Source organism: Mirounga leonina, unplaced genomic scaffold, assembly GCF_011800145.1.
Source record: "Mirounga leonina isolate KUSES-001 unplaced genomic scaffold, KU_Mleo_1.0 Mir_82, whole genome shotgun sequence".
Lineage (NCBI taxonomy): Eukaryota > Metazoa > Chordata > Mammalia > Carnivora > Phocidae > Mirounga > Mirounga leonina.
In genome coordinates this window covers 36,333,044-36,352,510 of record NW_023270825.1, presented here as the reverse complement: position 1 = coordinate 36,352,510, position 19,467 = coordinate 36,333,044, and the positions used below count along the sequence as shown (strand labels likewise).

Below are 19,467 nucleotides of genomic sequence, written 5' to 3'. Positions count from 1 at the left end.
GGGGGGGCCCACACATGAACTAAGAAGATAGGATCATCTCAAGAACTATAGTTTGGGTGGAACAGAGGAGAGTTTTGAACTACCCGGCCCTCCTCCAGAGCTCCTCTTCACCACCACCACCCCCCAAACACCATTCATTCTCACATACCAGGAGGGAGTGGTAGAGCAGGACAAACAAGGTTAAGAAGCACTCTTACTTACTTCAAGAACAACACAAAGGCATAGTAGTGAAGTAGTGAGGGAAGAGAGTGAATGGGAAGCTGTTTCTTAAGGAAAAATGAACCTTTAATCCTGAAGCCTATTTGGTCTGGCCTTGTCAGAAGCAGCAAGATTCAGGGAAAAGCTAATCAAAAGCCTTACTACCTGTTTATTTAGAACTCAGTGAAAAGAACACAGTACAGAGGAAGGAGTCCAATCTTTGGGTTTTGGTCCTCATTCCTATTGTAAAGAATGATTCCAGGAAAGCATTAGGTATAGCAGTTAAGAGTATTGGCTCTGGAGCCAGACAGCCTGGATCAAATCAGCTCTGCCAGTTACCCTGGTGAGTAGCTTTAGGCAAGCTGCTTAACCTCTCTCTACTTCCTTTAAATCATCTAATAAAATAATATATCTGACACCACTATCTACCTCACAGGGTTGCTGTGAAGACCGAATTAATTCCTAAGTTGTAACTGCTGCAGATAATTATGATGTTAACCATGGAAGTTGTACAGGTGCTGGTGATCTTCTATTAGTCCACACCCAGGAAAGACAACAAAAAGGAGGCTGTACACATGTAAGTGCTTCCAAGGATTAGGGGCCATTATGGAGATGGAGGGATGTTCAAATCATCTAACTCCCTTGCTCCAAATTGAAGCTAAGCAAGCAACATAAGGATGCCTTGGCTCTAAGGATTAGGTATTTTACTACAAACTTTGTAAACTGTGAAACTATTATAACAACCTACCAAAACTGACACAAGATGAAACAGAAAATCTAGAGTCAGACACGTATTTAAGAAATTGAATTCACTACCAGAAGAAACCTTCCAACAGGGAAAACCACACGCCCAGATGGGTGAAATCATTCTAACAACTTCATTTTTCATCTTTAGTTACTGCCATAAATGGGAAGACCCTGCTTCTTTCCAATCTTACCTTATATTGTCCGAGAGAGCAGGATTTAGCAGAGCTGCATGTGTGGTAAAATCAAGCTTAAACCATTCTGGATCAGAAATGTCTTTGAATATTCCATCAAAAGCTATGGATCTTCAAAATACCACAAAAATACACAAAACACTCAAAATTCTGCAGTCAACACCAGAGAATCCACTAACCCTATAAAACCAATCTAAAGACACCCTAAGATGCTAAATGAATATTAGAAAGGGAGCATTAACCAAACAAGTACAGTACTATTAAGATTTACAGCCATTAAGGAAAGGACAAGTGCCTGCTGGTTTCTCTACCCCCTGAAAAATTACAAATAGTAACAATCTGCTCCTAACCTTGAGCAGGAAATTCTTCCTGATCTCATTCTAAAAATGTCTTTTGATCATCTTCATTATCATAACCTTAAATTCTAAGTACCAAGAATTCTTTACTTTCTAATTTAATTCTCATGTCCTATCTTTTAGACTTATCCTATCCTCAAAATTTACCAATAATTTCAGTTCCTAGATGCCTTTCCCAGGTATCACTCAACTCTCTTCCATTATTTATACTTTCAATAGTGTAAACAGCCCATCACCATATCACCCCCACCACCACCACCACATGGGTCAGATCGTATCTCCTTTGAGTCTGAAGAGTCACCTCAAAGGCAAATTCTGGCCAGGATGTATGGTTACATTCCTTATCAAATACCAAAAGATGAAAAATGGAAATTTCATATTCCCCCCTGGTAGTTATCATTCCCAAGGCTACTTTTAGATAGTTGTTATTTTATGAAAAGAAACTCTGTCCTTCAGGCAAGAAAGTATGTAGTGAAGTTAACAAAGCACTACGAAAAGTCTGTGTAGGCAGACTCTGAGGCCTTTAATTGCAACTTCATAATTTTCTACAAAACCATATTTTTCTATTAAGAGGTGAGCCAGGGCTGTGATTTCCGGTTAAGTCAAAGGATATATAAAAGATAAAAGACTTAAGATAACCAAATGACAGGGTGTAATTTGAGAGTAGGAAAAACAAAGCTAATGGTGGCCAAGAAACAATAATTAGGACTCAAGGAAAAACTTCAAGAGAAAAGAAGAAAAAACTGTCCAAAATATTTTATCTTAAAACTGTATTACTTTTGGAAAAATCACATACTCTACGAATTGAGGTATACAGGAATTTAACCACAGATTAGGAAGGGGGCAGACTTTGAAACCAGTAAGTCATAAGGACAAAATATGAGAATAGTAACATCAAACAGCCAGTGCAACAAGGTATACTTTCTGCAGGAGAGAAATAAGATTTTATTCTAATGAAGATTCCATCACCATACATGCAATCACTATCTACAGTTATCATCTCAACTTCCTTCTACTTCACGCTCTCCTCAACCCACTAGGTCCCACCTGCAGCGCCACACGAGAGCCCAATGATGCCCCCGTACCACCTGAAATTCCAGCATTGTTCTTTTTTCTCTCCTGCCCTCCCCCCATACTGATAATTACCAATCTTCATCTCCTGCTTTCCACATCCAGGTCTCCCATAACCTCCAAGTCCACACATCAGAAGTCAACTCCTCAGCTTCCTTCCACACCCTGCTCGCCCTCCTGCCGTACCTTTCTCAAACAACAGCACAACAGACCCGCTAAACCCACAACGCTATCCTAGGCCCCCCTCCTCTCTCTCGCACTCCAAACACCCACACGATGCCAAGTGACTTCAATTTTACCTGCTAAGTGAGTCTCAAATGCCATCCTTTCCTCTCCTTCTCTACTTCCACACACCTATGCTGGCTTTAGGCCCTCCACAACTTCTCTACAGCAACAGTTCCCCAATCGATTCCTCTCTACCTTCAATTTCAGCCCCCTCCAGTCTCTGGCTCGCTGCCATCACAACAGAAACCTCACCATGTCACTCAACTGCTTCAAACTTTTCAATGGTTATCCACTGTCTGTGAGGTTCTTTCAAGATCTGGCCCACATCTACAGCTTCCACTGCCACCATTCACCTCCTCCCACTTCCCAACACACACACACACACACACACAACACACACACAATGCTATAACAACACAGCACTACTGTGTTTCTCTGAATATATTATGGGGTTTGGAAATTCCTTTGCATCATGGAATTCTCCTTTTCATTTTCAACACTATTTCAGCCACTTAGAAAACACGCATTCACCTTTTAACACCCTACGGAGGCTTTACTTGGTAAAAAGCCTTCCTTGACCATCTCTACTTACCTCTGACTAATCGCCCCTCTCTCTACTCCTTCCTTGCCTTGTACATACTTCTATTAATGCACATATGACATTTTTCTTATTATTTCTTCACGAGTATCCCTTCTACCTGATTTTGAGTTTGTTGACAGAGCGGGGCCCCTGCCTTTTTTTATCGTCAAAATTTAAAAGTGCAGTTCTAAGTCATTCAGTAAACTTTACCTGGAGTTCACTAAAATAATGTCTTCACCAATGAGATTTCATCTCATACTTGAACTATACCCAAAAGAGACATTTTTGAAAAGGAAGATGTGCAGATATAAACAGTATAAAATACAGAGAATTCGAGTTTGGGGCGGGGGGCAGGGGGAAAGCACAAGATTACTGGGAGAGCCAGAAATTCTAAAAAGTCTTTCAAATGGATGCATGGCAACAGAACCAAAAAGAAAACATTAGCATAATGTGGTAAAAATACTGCCTCAAGGACAGAAGCCTGACACTTGAGATGATACAAAGCAGAATGCGCCAAAGCCTAAAAGAACTACAAGCCCTGATTCTGGTTTTTCCATCAGATATGCCCTCATGAGAAATATATACCTAAGCAACTAGTATGGATGCAGAATCCATTCTAACTTTCTTAGACTGTACTGACCAAAAGAGCTGATAGTCTTCAGAGCTGGAAGGTGGAGGCGATTGCCGTCAACCCCCTCCATTTACAACAGGAGAAATTGGGGCTTGAGAGAAATTACTTGCCCAAGATCTCACCACCAGTCAAGTGGAAGATGAGAAATGAGGAGAGTGACTTTCACATTTTCTGTCTGGGGCTCTCCCCACTACCCCACACTACTCTTCCGCAGGTAAGTTAGGTGCTACATTGTTTTATCTTATTTACACATAAAGAGCTATTTTGCGGGGCGCCTGGGTGGCTCAGTCGGTTAAGCGACTGCCTTCGGCTCAGGTCATGATCCCAGGGCCCTGGGATCGAGTCCCACATCGGGCTCCCTGCTTGGCGGGGAGCCTGCTTCTCCTTCTCCCCCTCCCCCTGCTGGTGTTCCCTCTCTCGCTGTGTCTCTCTCTGTCAAATAAATAAATAAAATCTTAAAAAAAAAAAAAAAAAAGAGCTATTTTGCTTTCTTAATTCTAATAGCCTGGAGGTGGCATCCAGACTTTATTTAAATGCTAAAAATGGCTTCCACAACTCATAGATTACTTTTATCTGTCACTCTTTTCTTGCCCTAACAAGAAATGAACTCTCAAAGGATAGGTCCCATCAGGTTAAATCAAAGGCTTCTCCGAACAGTGCTGACACCAGAACATGTCATCACGAGTCCATGACCCATCCTAGTTTATAAAACCTAGCTATCATTTCACTGATATTTCACTAAAAGCACCACCATTTCCTTCACTAATCCTAGTGAAGCAGTTGCATTTTACAGTAACAAGGCAGACGAGGTGGGGACAGTGACATACGATCCACAGACAGGACCATCTTGGAACTGCAGAATTTGAGCACCACCAAGGCAATGGACTATACCACATCCAGTCGACAGCATCTTAAGTCCACAAACAGGAACTCTGGGTTCCACCAATGATTGTAAAATCAAGTACATAATTACAGAATTATCAAAACAGGAATAATAGTATTATTGACTGAATGCCTGCCATGTGTTACAGACTATTTTAAGAGCTTTATACACATCGTTACTGCCAATCCTCCCAAACAGCCCAAAAGGGCACGTGTGATACAAATGAGGAAAGTGGGCCGTGGCAGCACCAAATATACAAGGAGCCTAAGAGGTGGCAAAACGGAAGGGAGGAGAGGACACCAAGTGGGGCCCTGGTTCCAGCCCTTCTCCCAGAGCAGTAAGCGCCCTGCATGCTAGATTGTACGTGTATCTGATGTGGCGAGAACCTTGATGTACGAGCAAAGCATAACAAGTTTACTTAGGCAGAGTATTTACGGAGCGGGGTAGGAAGGACTATGGCCGCCGTTCCCCTGATCCCATGTACCTCTCAGCACCACACAAAAAGCGAGGGCCCCAAAGATGGAGGGCTCCGTCCAAAGTCATGGAGCAAGTTAAGTGTGGCCAGAGCTGGCACTTGAACCCAGGTCTGTGTGGCTGCAAACTCCTTTCTCTTTCTACTCTCCCCCGCTAGCTCCTGCTCTGTAAATGCCCCACATTACCTAAGAACCATGTAACAATAATAGCTACAATTTCACAAATCATGAGATATGAAAAATAAATTATACCTCTGAGAACCCTAAACTACCATCTGGAAAATAAATTTTCTAATGCCCTAGAATAGCATGTGTGCTACAGATTTAACACCTCCTAAGGTAGGCTCAAGTGTATTTTAAAACACACGTTCACACACAACTGACAAGAGACTTTAAAAAAAAAAAAATCTGGTAGGGGACTGGGAGAGGGTAGCAGAGAAGGGAAAACAGTCTCCTTTAAAAGACCAAAGCTGGGGGCGCCTGGGTGGCTCAGTTGGTTAGGCGACTGCCTTCGGCTCAGGTCATGATCCCAGGGTCCTGGGATCGAGTCCCACATCAGGCTCCCGGCTCAGTGGGGAGCCTGCTTCTCCCTCTGACCCTCTTCTCTCTCATGCTGTTTCTCTCTCGCTCGCTCTCTAATAAATAAATAAATAAAATCTTTAAAAAAATAAAAAATAAAAAAATAAAAGACCAAAGCTGGTTTAGATCCAAGCTAGTTTCATAAAAATTAAAAAAAAAATTTTATTACGCCAAATACTGGGTTTAAAAACTGAATATAATCCAATGACATTCAATATCTTAATCATAATTTGAGAGCCTGGAATGCTCACATTGAAGAGAGAATTCATTCACTCATTCAAAAAACTCCAGGTAGGCCTGTGCTAGGAGGTATTCCAGAAGCCACAAGATGAGTGGGACACAGCTCCTGCCTAGAAGTGCCTATAGTCTAATTAGAAAACATTGGACAAACACATGTGGAAAAATTTAAAAAGCAGCAAATGAACAAATTCCAAAAGGCCGGATTGCCAAGAAGTGGAAGAACTGAAGGAAGGAGAAACAACTGAGGGCTTTTTGGGCAGCAGTGGTAGCAAGTCTGGAAAGAAAGGGGAGAATCAGAACTAGAGGCGGGGGCCAGGTAACACACGAAGGTCTCTGAAACAGCAGGAAAAGAAAGGCTATTAAAAAAAAAAAAATCAGTAAATATACAGCTGTTCTCACACAAGGGCAAGCTGACATGTATATACATATAAGGATATTCATGGGATACTGGTTAAATAAATTATGGTGCCTCCAATAGTGAAATACTACGTGGCTGTAAAACTGAATAAGACACCTTGATGTGTATTGATATATATTATATATGGATAAGTAAAAAAAAAAAAAAAAAAAAGCAAGGTACAGGTAAGTGTGTATACTATGCCACCACTTTTTGTATTTATACTATATGCTCGTATATGCTTACGTATTCGTGGACTATCCATGGAATGATACAGAAGAAGCAAGTTATAAACAGTGGATACCTCTATTGGCTGAGAACCCAGGTAGATGAGAACCAACGGGCCTTGCTCTGCAGAAACTAGATGGACTAGAGTAAGCCCTAAATATCAGGTTAAGAAGTTTAGATAGCATGCAAACTCTAGAGCAGGGCTTCTCAACAACGGTACTAGTGACATTTAGGGCCAGATAATTCTTTTTGGGGGGCTGTCCTGTGCGGCATAAGAAGTTTAGCTGCAATCCAGCCTCTCTCCACGGGATGCTGGTAGCACGCCCCTTCCACCCCCGGTTGTGACTGCCAAAAACGTCTCTAGACATTGCCAAAGTGCCTTGGGAAACAAAATCACCCCTGGTTGAGAACCAGTGCTCAAGAGCTACAATGTTAAAGTTAATCTACAAAATATTCTGCTACGATATTCTTGCAAATTAACAACAAATGCAATATACATTCAGATATAGATCTGAGGAATACACTGGACGTTGTTTTGAAATGATCTTCATACATCAGTCATTGTTTCTCAAGTTATGATAATTCACATCCCTTCCCAAATCTGAACTATTCACTTTTAACCACATCTACTCCACCACAGATGTCTCTGTTCTGCATTTGTTGAATACAAATGCTACAAGTTGAACTGAAAAGCTAGACAGATTTTCAGCAATACAGAGAGAGTGGGCCAGATTCTCCAAAGGGCTTCCCAGTGGGGCACTGACCCTTCTGGATCTCTGCAGCACAATGTCACCAGTCAGCAGAAGAGCTCCTCCTCCCCCAAGAACACGTACTCTCTAGATCCAAGAGCTTCTGGGATGCCAAAGAAGGCAATCTTCCCATAAAACTCTATCAGAAAACCATATTTTGGCTCAGCTTTTCCAAACTAATATAATTACTGACCCAGTAAGAACATAGTTACTTCCATTATGCTAATAATGTTTCTCCTCATAACTCCTAATGACCACACAAAGTGCAAGACACTGTTCAAAAATAATGAAAGACATCACCCCTGATTTCAAGATTATAAAGACAATGATTAGTTTATAAAGCCAGGGCAGGCTTTAACTAGATTCTACAAATCACAATTTTATTAAGGTTAAAGCCATTTCTAATTTACCACAATGAACAGGGAGGGAGAAAAAAAAATCAAGACATCCAACAGGCTTGAATATTTTTCAAACACAGATCTACAACTCGTGTTGATTCTCCTGTGGCTTTTCTTTTCACAATGCCAGAAATCCAAGAATACCTGGCAATCTTGGCTTCATATTTTGAAGTCATTGATTCTTCCAGTACTGTTGTAGGTGAAAAGTTCTGGATCTCATTCTCCTGAAATCACACTCTTCAAATTCTAGTATTGTTCCGACTACTTTAGTTTAGCTCTCAGAAGGCTGGCTCTCATTTGTGGAGGTGACCTCCAGTGACCTGACTCTGCAATAAATACACCTGTGAGTCGCTATGGAAGGTGCTTAAAAGTGTCCGCGGCGAAAAAAAGAAACTCACCATTCTAACTACTTCAGGGTAAGTCTGCTCTGTCAAACAGCCTCTGCTTATTGTAATGTAGTCCACCAGTTCATTAAGAGTGGAGCGCTTGTATTCTTTCATTTTAAGATCAGATAGCGTGTCCATGAAGTCAAAAATGACACAGCACTGCTGAAGTTTCTTTAGGAACAGTTCAGGCTGCTCTGAGGATGGAACGTCTAAGAAAAAAAAAGGAAATGGTGTAAGTCTGTCATCAATTTCTAGGTAACAGGAATTCTCTGTGAAAGTTACTTCAAAAGCAAGCTCAAAAAAATAAGAATTCACATGACAACAGCGTTCTTTTTAACAATTACATGTGGGCAGGAGGGGATACCACAGCCGCTACTTCAGAGACCTTGTCTTTGAAAACTGCATGGTACCAACACAATGGACAGCATTTGCTCTTCCACAACCAAAGATTGACCAAAATCCCAAGGGCCATTAGACAGTTGAAGCACGTTTTAACCAAAAACACCCCCATGTCGAAACCCCTGAGCCAAAAAACACTGAAAAAGGTCAAACTTCCCATTATAAGGTAAAGCCAGAAGTTGTCACCGTTGGCTTAAATTAGTTTTACTAAAAAATTTCAAAGCAGAAATGTCAGTAAATTCATTTTAATTTCATGCTGACATCCTTGGTATTTAAAGCAACTGTTGTATGTGTGTGTTTATATTTTTTGTTTTGTTTTGGCTTGACATCTATGAAGTTTCTTTGTCAAAGAAACTTGAAAAACCAACAAAATGAAGTAATATCAATTCTCTCAAAAAGAACACACCAGCAATGGGACAGTAAGCGCAAACTCTACTTAAATCGACGCTCTCTCTTCTGACCCATCTTATTCCCTTACAGTGGGAGAAAACCACTAGCATCTTCATTAATATGTTCTCAGAATAAACATCTGTTCTTTTCCCACAAACGGCGCATGAGACATTTGGTTTGGTGTCATTTCTAAAAACCAGATAAAAATTTTAGGTTAAAATCCCCCAGTTAGAATGAAAACCTGATCTACAGCCGGACTTGAGACACACCAAGCTGTGGAGGGCCCACTCAATTCCTGTTTTATTTTCACTACTTTACTCCCCACACTGGAACTTCTCTGCAAAGGCAATGAAATTATGACCAGGATAGGCTCTTGCCTTCAGCCAAGGTGATTAACTCATCAATCCTCAAAACACTCTTAGAGGTAAGCATTATACTATTATTCTCCATTTTTCCAAAAAGAAAATTAGAGGTAGTCCCTGAGGTCCCACAATGAATGAGTTTCGGAGCTGGGCACAGTGCCCAGGTCTCTAACCACATCTCCGCGTTCCCTTTGTACTACTCAAGAAGGACTTTAACAATGTTTGGCCGGTCACTTGCAACCACCCTCAGTTGCCAGCCTCCCAGTAAATGCTTACAGCAGCCGTAAAGCGTGGGCCACCTAGTCTCTGGAGGTAAGTGCAACAATTAACAGCACCCACCTTACAACCAGCAGCAGCCCCAGCAGAAGGGAGTGAGAGCTAGGCTCCTATACAAGGGTCCACATGACTCCTCTCTACAGCCCTCTTCCCCTGCTCACATCCCACAACCCAAGCGCTAGCCCAGGGACCCAGGACCTCATAGATAATTCCCCCAAAACACTGCCTACTGACATCAACTTTAAGGTAAACCTAGATAAGAGGGGACAGGACACCTGAAAACATAGGATTTCTCTACCAGATACAAGGGAACAAGAAATAGTATTTTTGAAGGTATATAGAACATCACTGCTAAAAACAAGATGTAAATTCAGAAATTATTCTTAACCAGTATGTTTCCCCTCCCACCACCACCCCCATAGGTCCCCAAAAGCCTAATTAATGTATCTTAGAATAAAAGACTTTGAGATTTGAGTTAAGCTGTGAGATGTCTTAATCTATGCCCCTATACTTAATCACTTTCAAAAAAAAAATCTAGCTTTAGACTATAAGAACTAAATTTAGTCAGACCAAGCTTTCTCTTTAATTGGTACCTGCTTCAGGTGTTCAAAATAAATTAACTAATTTTAAAAAAATACTAAACGAGGCTGCTTATGAACATAGCTATATATCCTTAACCAATGACTAGTTACATGCATAGGACCATTATGGTTAATTATTGAAGTCTTGTAAGTTCTAAATCGTCTAGACCCCATACCTCAAAGCTGAATGGAAGTTCTGATGCTGCATAGGGAAAAACAATCTTATTCATGTAACATTAAGGTTAAAATCATTAGGAGAAATTGTAATTAATCCTCTTTTTGTTACAGTAACTTTAATAAAGCTTAAAAATAAGACCATCTAGGGGCGCCTGGGTGGCTCAGTTGTTAAGCGTCTGCCTTCGGCTCAGGTCATGATCCCAGGGTTCTGGGATCGAGCCCCGCATCGGGCTCCCTGCTCCGCGGGAAGCCTGCTTCTCCCTCTCCCACTCCCCCTGCTCGTGTTCCTGCTCTCGCTATCTCTCTCTCTCTCTGTCAAATAAATAAATAAAATCTTTAAAAAAAAAAAAAAAGACCATCTACATGGAGAACTGTATAACTCAGCACATATGAATTATGAAAGCATCTATAAATGATAGCCTTTTCTTCAAAAAGCAAACCATCATTTAAGTAGTGACATCAATGATTAATCTTTGTGGTCACTGCAATAATACTCAAGAGGTTCATCTATTTGGCTATTTTAAAAATTCAGGCAATTAACATTTAGTCTTTTGTTGCTGTTGTTGTTAGGCAGTTGAAATTTATTCTTTATCCAAATTGATGTAATGTCATAGGCAAATGTGAAGCTGGCTATCCATCTGCCTAATGGAATAATGATAATAGCTTACATTTACTAAGCACTTTGGGTACATTTATTATGTACCATTCTAAGCATTTTCACATATTATATCATTTAATCCCACCAACAATTCTATGTAGTAGGTACTATTTCCAATTTAACAGATGAAAAAAATCAAGACAAAGAAATTCAGTGACTTGCCCAGAATCATACAGCTAACAAGCAGTGGAGACAGGATTCAAACCCAAGGAGACTGGCTCCAGAGCCAGGACTCTTCACCACTGTGCAACAATCAAACTCAACAAAAGGCAAGAGGAATATCACATTTCATAAAACAGGGTGTGTGCAGAGATAAAAAGAGAAAGAACACAGAAAGAAATCAACCAATTAATCTCCAACATGCCCCATTCATAATGGATCAGGTGAACCCCTTCTCTATCTCCGCTCTAGCCCATTCCCAAGATTAACACATACAGCAATAAGCTATTCTTTATCCTTTATCATAGACTAAATTCTTCTAAGATGATCGTCTCTTCTCTCCTTTAATTAAAGAACTGAAGTAATCAAGACAGACTGAAAGAAAAAGAGTGGGAAGTGTTCCTCAAAGAACCAATTCCATTACGGCAACAATTTAAGAAATTTTTTTTCATTCTCACTGAAGGAGAACCTAAATCAGTCTGCGCAAAGGGCTCTTCTTGTAATGTCTGGCTCTCGGATTGCCTCAAATAGCATGCTGCTCCCAAACTCCTTGCCTTCATCTCGCTAATCCCAGTGAGATATGTAAAGGGGTAATGTGAAAATGTACAACAGGCTAGGATCAGAGAAGAAACACTTGGAGTAGTCCAGAATGTTTCAATGATATAAGTTTAATGTCTATGGAACCAGTCCCAGGAGCAGATAATAAATATCTTTGTCAAGAAACATTTATAAAAAGTATCAGGCACTAGGCCATAAAGAAAATACCATAAATGATAAAAAGAAGAAATGAGGCAATACATTTTGAACATGAAGCACAAACACTAGATTTTAACAATCCAAAATGACCCACCTCCCAAATCCAAGCCACCTGAAAATCTAAACACTTCTAAAGTAACTTAGATTGGGGGGGAGGGGGGAAGATTAACAGACATTAAGAAATGAATGTAACTCAGAAAAATTAAAGGTCATCTCAGAATCCCAAAGCAGACCAGGCAGTGATGCTTGTGTCATCTCTCTTCCAATGGAAACCTCTGGTCTACGCAAGCCATCCCTAACCCCCGGAAGAAGAATTCCATAGAATCATGACCATAAATAATGAGGAATCAATAAGTGGTTATATAATACCATGAAGGTCATTAGCACAACAACCCATCCAATGTTAGTATTTGTTTAAAGGGGAGATAACTGAGCCAACTACCACAGCTTGTTTAAGATTCATACGGTCAGATTCTACTGCTCCGGAACTACTCTTAAAAATTAAGCTGATTTCCAGAATATGTTTCTCACCCAAGAAAATAATGTAGTAACCAGCTAAGTGGTCAATCCACTTGGCAGTTACATTTCTCACTGTACTGTCCCTCTTTTTCCTTTTAAGCATTAGGTATTTCCTCCCATATGCCTTTTCTTAATTTTTTTTTTTTTTTAAAGATTTGATTTATTTGAGAGAGAGAGGGAGAGAGCATGCGCAGAGGGAAAAGCAGACTCCCTGCTCAGCAGGGAGCACGATGTGGGGACTTGATCCCAGGATCCTTGAGATCATGACCAGCTGAAGGCAGCCGCTTAACCTACTGAGCCACCCAGGCACCCCTTCCATATGCCTTTTCTATTACCATCTCCCAGCATCCTCTTATCAATTCTCATCAAAAAGCTGGGTAAAATGACTCACTTCCAAGGTGTTCATGCCAAATAATTTTAAAATTTACAAGTACAAGAAGGTGCGGGAACATGGATATAGAATTCAACAGGAGAGGGATGATGAAAGTTCAAATTAAGAGACAAAGATTCTCAGGGCACCTGGGAGGCTCAGTTGGTTAAGCATCTGACTCTTTATTTCAGCTCAGGTCATGATTCAGGGTTGTGATATCAAGCCCCACGTCAGGTTCCACACTAGGTAAGATTCTCTCTCTCCCTCTCCCCCAGCCCCTCTCTCTCTCCCTCAAAGAGAGAGAGAGAGAGAGAGAGAGAGATTCTCCTTGTGTCTCAAGAACAGGCAATAGGAGCTATATACATTTTAGCCACAGCCCAACCCCCCCCACACACACATTAATGCACACATGCACACACATACACCTCTCCTCACCCTTACTATGATTTCAAGGGCTGGTTGTTTATTAGATGTTTGTCTGTAATTGGCAAAAGCAGCTCATTCAACCCTAGTGAACAGCTTCCATCATTCCATCCCATCTAATGTTTGGGGCACAGGATCATGGATCCAATTATTGGCCCATCTTCCCTCGGGGCCTGACTCAGTCAGGACTTTGCAAAGCAAAAAGTAGCAAAGGTAGAAGAAATAAAACATAAGCTAGGTGTCCTTTGCGTCTGGTGCTCTAAGACTCCATTCAACTTAAGTCGTTGAAAATCAGAATATTAAATATTCTTGCAAATAGGCCAATCAAATAAAGAAGGCCCACATCATTATAACATTTATTAGCTATGTCATCACAGGAAAAAATGCAAATTGATTTAGAAAAAATTGATTTAGAAAAATTGATTTAGAAAAAATAAGGATGTAGGCTGGTAACTTCTCAACACACAGGCTGTTAAAATGAACGTGGAAATACAGTGAATAAACATTTATATAAAATGATGCTTGCACTGGAAGCTAAGCAGTAACATTATTTGAGCTCCTAATGAACAGTATTTATAACCAATTATTTCAATTCAAAAGATGTGAAATAAAATCCTACTAAATTAACAATGCTTTTCACCTGAAAATGTCCTAAGCTATTACTTGGCCCTTTTACGTGCATTTCTCCAACTCTCACAAAAAATAAAGGTACCAGCACAGATGGGAATATAAACATGGTCTTTGATCCCCCCCTCCCATCTCATCTCTTTAGAACTTTCCCTACGGTGTATAAATCCCCATCCATGTATGCTATCAGTCCCTTACACACAACCCTCTAAAACTTCAACAAGGTCAGTAAGACTCTTACTTGCATAAAGCACATGAACCTATATTTACAGAAAACGAGTTTCATAGTAGTAATGAGAGCTTAGCACTAACATATAAAGTTGACTTAGCCTTGAAGAACTGAGGCATGGCATATGCTGGTACAAGTGGTAAAATGGCTAACTGCCTGACCGTGTGGTTTGTCCAAATCCCCGCCACTGAGTTTACTTCTAAACACACATCTAAGAGGCATTCTTTCTGTAGCACATATTTCAGGAAAACTGAGCGGAATCCTATTTTTATTAGTGAACTATGCTTGAATTAGGAGGTTTTCGACACCCAAAAAATTACAAATACAAGCAGCAATTTTCATCAAAACAGGGAGACAAAACTATCAATCTTTCTAATGACAGCACCTGGGTGGCTCAGTCAGTGAAGGGTCTGCCTTCAGCTCAGGTCACGATCCCAGGGTCCTGGGATCAAGTCCGGCATCAGGCTCCCTGGGAGCCTGCTTCTCCCTCCCCCTCTGCCTTCTCTCTATCTCTCATGAATCAAGTTAATAATACTAAGCTTCATGTCCTATGAACTAGACCTAAGTACAACATGTTGATTTCGCAAGTTATTTCAATGTAAATAAACAAATAACAAACTACCCCAAAACTAACATGTTAGCTAAAATAAGTCTGAAAGGGGCACGTGGGTGGTTCAGTTGTTAAGAGTCTGTCTTCAGCTCAGGTCATGATCCCAGGGTCCTGGGATCGAGCCCCGCATCGGGCTCCTTGCTCAGTGGGGAGGAGCCCCCTTCTCCCTCTCCCACTCCCCCTGCTTGTGTTCCCTCTCTCACTGTGTCTCTCTCTGTCAAATAAATGAAATGTTTAAAAATAAATAAACAAATAAATAAAGCAAGCATGAAAGACTTGACCATTCTAATTACTTCATTACTGTATTCAAAGCAGTGGATTAAAAAACCACTGCAGACAATAGTGGTGGTGGTACGCTGTTTCCACAACTACGTATTTTTTAAAAGCATCTCAAGTGATTTCAATGTGAGGCCACGCTTGAGAGCCACTGTTTTTAAAGTAATAACTATAAAATCCTTCTTTCATCTTCTCCACCTTTGAAATTCTTTCTCTTTTAGTTTATTTAAAACTAACCGTGAAAACTTCCCATTTCCACGCAAAGGAAGGTCCCTGGGCACATTTACAACAGTGAAAGCATCCTTCTTCGCCTGGGCTGGAAAGAAGTGAATGGACAGTGGGCCGCTTTTAGAACTCTTTCCAATCTATTAGGAAGATCAGAAAACACTTCGCTGATTATTAGTGTGCACTTTTTTCACAGGTTCAAAACATGTCTCAAAAAATGGCTACACATAAAATAGTATCCAAAAATATGAGACCAAGGTGTGAGTATTAAATAGTTTAAACAAACTGAAAGGCAGAAAAGGCCAGTGCTGATATTTCAAGGTAAAAGAATGACGACACTGACTACTGCAAAGCACCGTACTAATAAGCTCCTTACATACATCATCCCCTTTTAATCCGCAGAATACGTGATGAGGGGCCACTATTACTATCCCAGTTTTTCAGAAGAAAGGACTGGGGCCCAGAACAGCTAAGTCACTTGTCCAACATCACCCAGTACGAAGAGCTGCAGCTGGTATCCGAACCCAGGTAGTCTTATCCCAGAGCCGGCACCAGTACCAACAACGATGGATGACGGTGATGGTGATAAATCACAGCAACTAACAACCAGCACCACCACTGGAGCTATGGATAAACTATCACAGTTAGCTATCTGGTTAAGGAAAGTTGTAATCTAAATGCAAAGGAAAACATGACTGACTGTTCTATAAGCATTTACGTATTTTAAAACTTAAACAGTATAAAATCAGCCCTAAACTAGTGAACAATGGAGACGGTAACTTAAAGTCTTAGTAAATAACAATACATTAATTATTCTACCCAGCTTGGACAATCAACACCTGTATTTGTTAGTACTCTTTCGTGGATTTCTCCAGTTTTCCTTGCCCAAAAGCTGACAAATCCATGCTTTCCACTTTATAAGTAAAACCCAAAGGTCACCAGTTGCAAACTAGTGGCTGCAGCAGCAAAATTACAGGATTCAAGGCTTTCACGTGATTTTGACGCTATGTTCCAATCAGAAGAGAGAAAAACACACACGCATGCACACGTGTGCATACTGCACACACACACACAACTTCTAGTAAATACTTCTGTTTCTAACCCTTCATAAATATTAGCTATCCCTCATGTTTTATCTTCTAATGCCAAGCCAGTCAATGAAACTTGTCAGGACAAGACATAAAACACTAAAATTGATCAATTCCTAATTATAGGTGTAGATTACGTTCCTGCCACCAAACTCACCCACAGGGCAGAAGCCACCAAAGCCTCTGGTCGACAGAGTCAATCTCTCTATTATTAATTCATCACCTAAGGGCTTATTTCCAGAGATGGAACCAGGGCCTCTGAACACAAGAAATTCCTGAAGCTTACAGAGTACTCCAAGAATCCCACAGTGTTCTAAAGCATCTTGGTCAGCGAGTCCCTTTTTGAGGGTCTTACCTATCAGTGAAATTACAAAAAAACCAGGTTGACTTTTTTTTCTACATAAAGTCATTCAAATAGTAAGTAGCCACCATTTATTTTCACTATAATTTCATTTTTTTAAAAAAAGGCTCTTTTGAATAAGAAGAGAAGAGAAAGGGCGATCTCAGAATAAAAGGCAATTCTTCCCAAAGAAGGAGGGAATGGCACATGCGCCCGCACACGCGCACACGCACGCACGCATCATCGTGTGCTCTTCCCCCCTTGACCTTCCTTCCTTCTATTTACTGTTCACTTTGCCCGGCACCAGGAACAACTTTTCCACAGGCCTGTATCTGGGAATTTGGGGCCGTATCGCTCCTTTGGTCCACCATTCGTCTAGCAGCATAGATAACTGAATTCTAGCTGTAATGATATACCAATTTCAACTGTGTTTAGATGACCATAAAAGCTGAGAAGATAATCATATACCTACAACAGTACAGGAGAGTCTCACTTTACAGCAGCCATGCAGTCCTTCGAAATTAGGTAACATAAAAATGTGCACAAACTTTACACATACCTCCAGTGAAGTACCTGCCACATAATATTGAGACTTTTTTAAACCAGTGAATCAAACACATGTTTTGTTCATCTTAATACCCAGCCCCAAGGAGAAGTTTCTAGAATATGTAAGTACACAACAGATACAGGTTCAGTCAATAAATTCTACATATTGCATCTTCTTTCTCCATGTTTCCAATTCTAAATTAGAACTTTATTTCTCTGGAAATAAAATTATACTGAAGAATAGAGGGAAAGGTTTAATAGTAATATTAAATTAAATTATTTCCTAATATTTTAATAATACCAAGTTATAAAGGGCAAATTAAAAAATAAGGATGGGCTAAGCAAAATAAGTCAGACAGTAAGACAGATATTATATTATTTCACTTATATGTGAAATCTAAAATAGCCAAACTCATAGAGACTAGAATGATGGCTACCAGGTTCTCAAGGGTGGGGGAAATGGAGAGATGTTGGTCAAACATCCAGTACAAACTTCCAGATATAAAATGAGTAAGTTTCAAGGATCTAATGTACAGCATGGTGATTGCAGTTAATAATACAGACTTGAAAGTTACTTAGAGAGTAGACCTTAAATGTTCTCACCACAAAAAAGAAATGGTAATTATGTGACCAAATGGAGGTGTTAGCATCATGTTATACATCTTATACAATGTTATATTGTCAGTTATATTTCAAAAAAGTGGAAGGAAGGAAGGAAGGGAGGAAGGAGGAAGGAGGAAGGAAAGGAAAAGGAAAAGGAAAGGAAAGGAAAGAGAGACAAGGATGTTTTTCATGATAACAGTATTTATGAATTTAAAAGGAAAAGGCCAGCTTACCTGACAAAAAACCTAACTAAAAAATGCAGTTTCTTAGTTTCTTGAAGTATCACCTTCCCTTACTAATATCTAATAAAATAATGCCTTATTTTCTAATACTTAATTGAAAAAATCTAGTTGATTTCTTAAACAAAATGGTTTATATTCAAGGATGAGAGAAAAATACAACAGAGAAAAAGAGTCAAAATGAAGATGAATGTACATTAATGAAGTAGTATAATTTGGAATGCCCTCCAGAGCCAAAATAACCTGATGATTTTGCCAAGTGTACCATTAATAAGTGAAAAGTTGGAAGGTTTAGTGCAAATGGGCATAGGCTTTACACTCAGTCAGTCGGTCAGTCAGTCGGTCAGTCAGTCAGTCAGTCATTTGCCAAATATTCATTGAACTCCCACTGAGGGCCCAGCACTGCTGGAATACCACAACAAAGAGACAAAATCCCTTCCCTCACAGAGCTTTACATTCTAGCACAAGAAAACAAATAACTGCAACTAAAAATAATACATTATATGGTATACACTATGGGGGAAAATAGTATGCAGAGCAATAGTATGCTGGGGTTGGAGGGTAAGATTTTAGATAGAGTAGTCACCTGGAAGACAGCATTTGAGCAAACACATGAAGGACGTGAGGTAGTTAGCCAAGAGGGCCTCTGGGGGGAAAGTGGCCCAAGCACAGGGATAGTAAGTGCAAAGGTACTCTGAGGCAGGGAGTGTGCTGGTGAATCTGAGCATCAACAAAGGAGCAAACGTGGCTGGAGCCTGAGTGGAAAGTGGGGGAGATGGATCAAAAGCGTAAGGTATGAGCAGCTGTAGGAGATCATCTTGGGCCTTGTGAAACACATTGACTTTGGCCTTGACTCTGGTTCTGAACTGGAATCACACCTTTCCTGCTCTGAGCATTAGTCTCCTCATCTGTAAAATTGAGAAAATGTACTTCACAGGGTTGAGTGAGAATTCAGTGAAAAAGCCATTTGTAAGATGGAAAGTGCTTTTCACAAAGTTACCATTCATTTGACAAACATCCACCAAGTATCTATAACATACAGCATGGATTCAATTCCTTATTTTACAGCTCCCATTAAAACTATTTTCTGGTTTTGTTTTGTTTTTTTAAGATTTTATTATTTGTCAGAGAGAGAGAGAGAGAGAGCACCAGTAGGGGGAGTGGCAGACAGAGGGAGAAGCAGGTTCCCCAACCTGGGGCTTGATTTTGGCATAGCTTCAAAGTTATTTTAAAACTGGCTGTCTATCTATCTCTCTATTTATTTATAGAAGATGGGGAGGGG

At 40.3% G+C, this 19,467-nt stretch overlaps 1 protein-coding gene across 2 annotated transcripts in view; it reads right to left on the bottom strand.

Annotated features, from left to right (window-relative positions):
• Window positions 1-19,467, bottom strand: part of PPP2R5E (protein phosphatase 2 regulatory subunit B'epsilon) — a 147,312-nt gene that overhangs the window by 60,051 nt on the left and 67,794 nt on the right. For both annotated transcript variants that reach the window (XM_034992681.1, XM_034992682.1), the window contains exon 3: window positions 8,345-8,541. In XM_034992681.1, coding sequence (XP_034848572.1) covers window positions 8,345-8,541 — 197 coding nt within the window. The remainder of the gene's footprint in view (window positions 1-8,344; window positions 8,542-19,467) is intronic.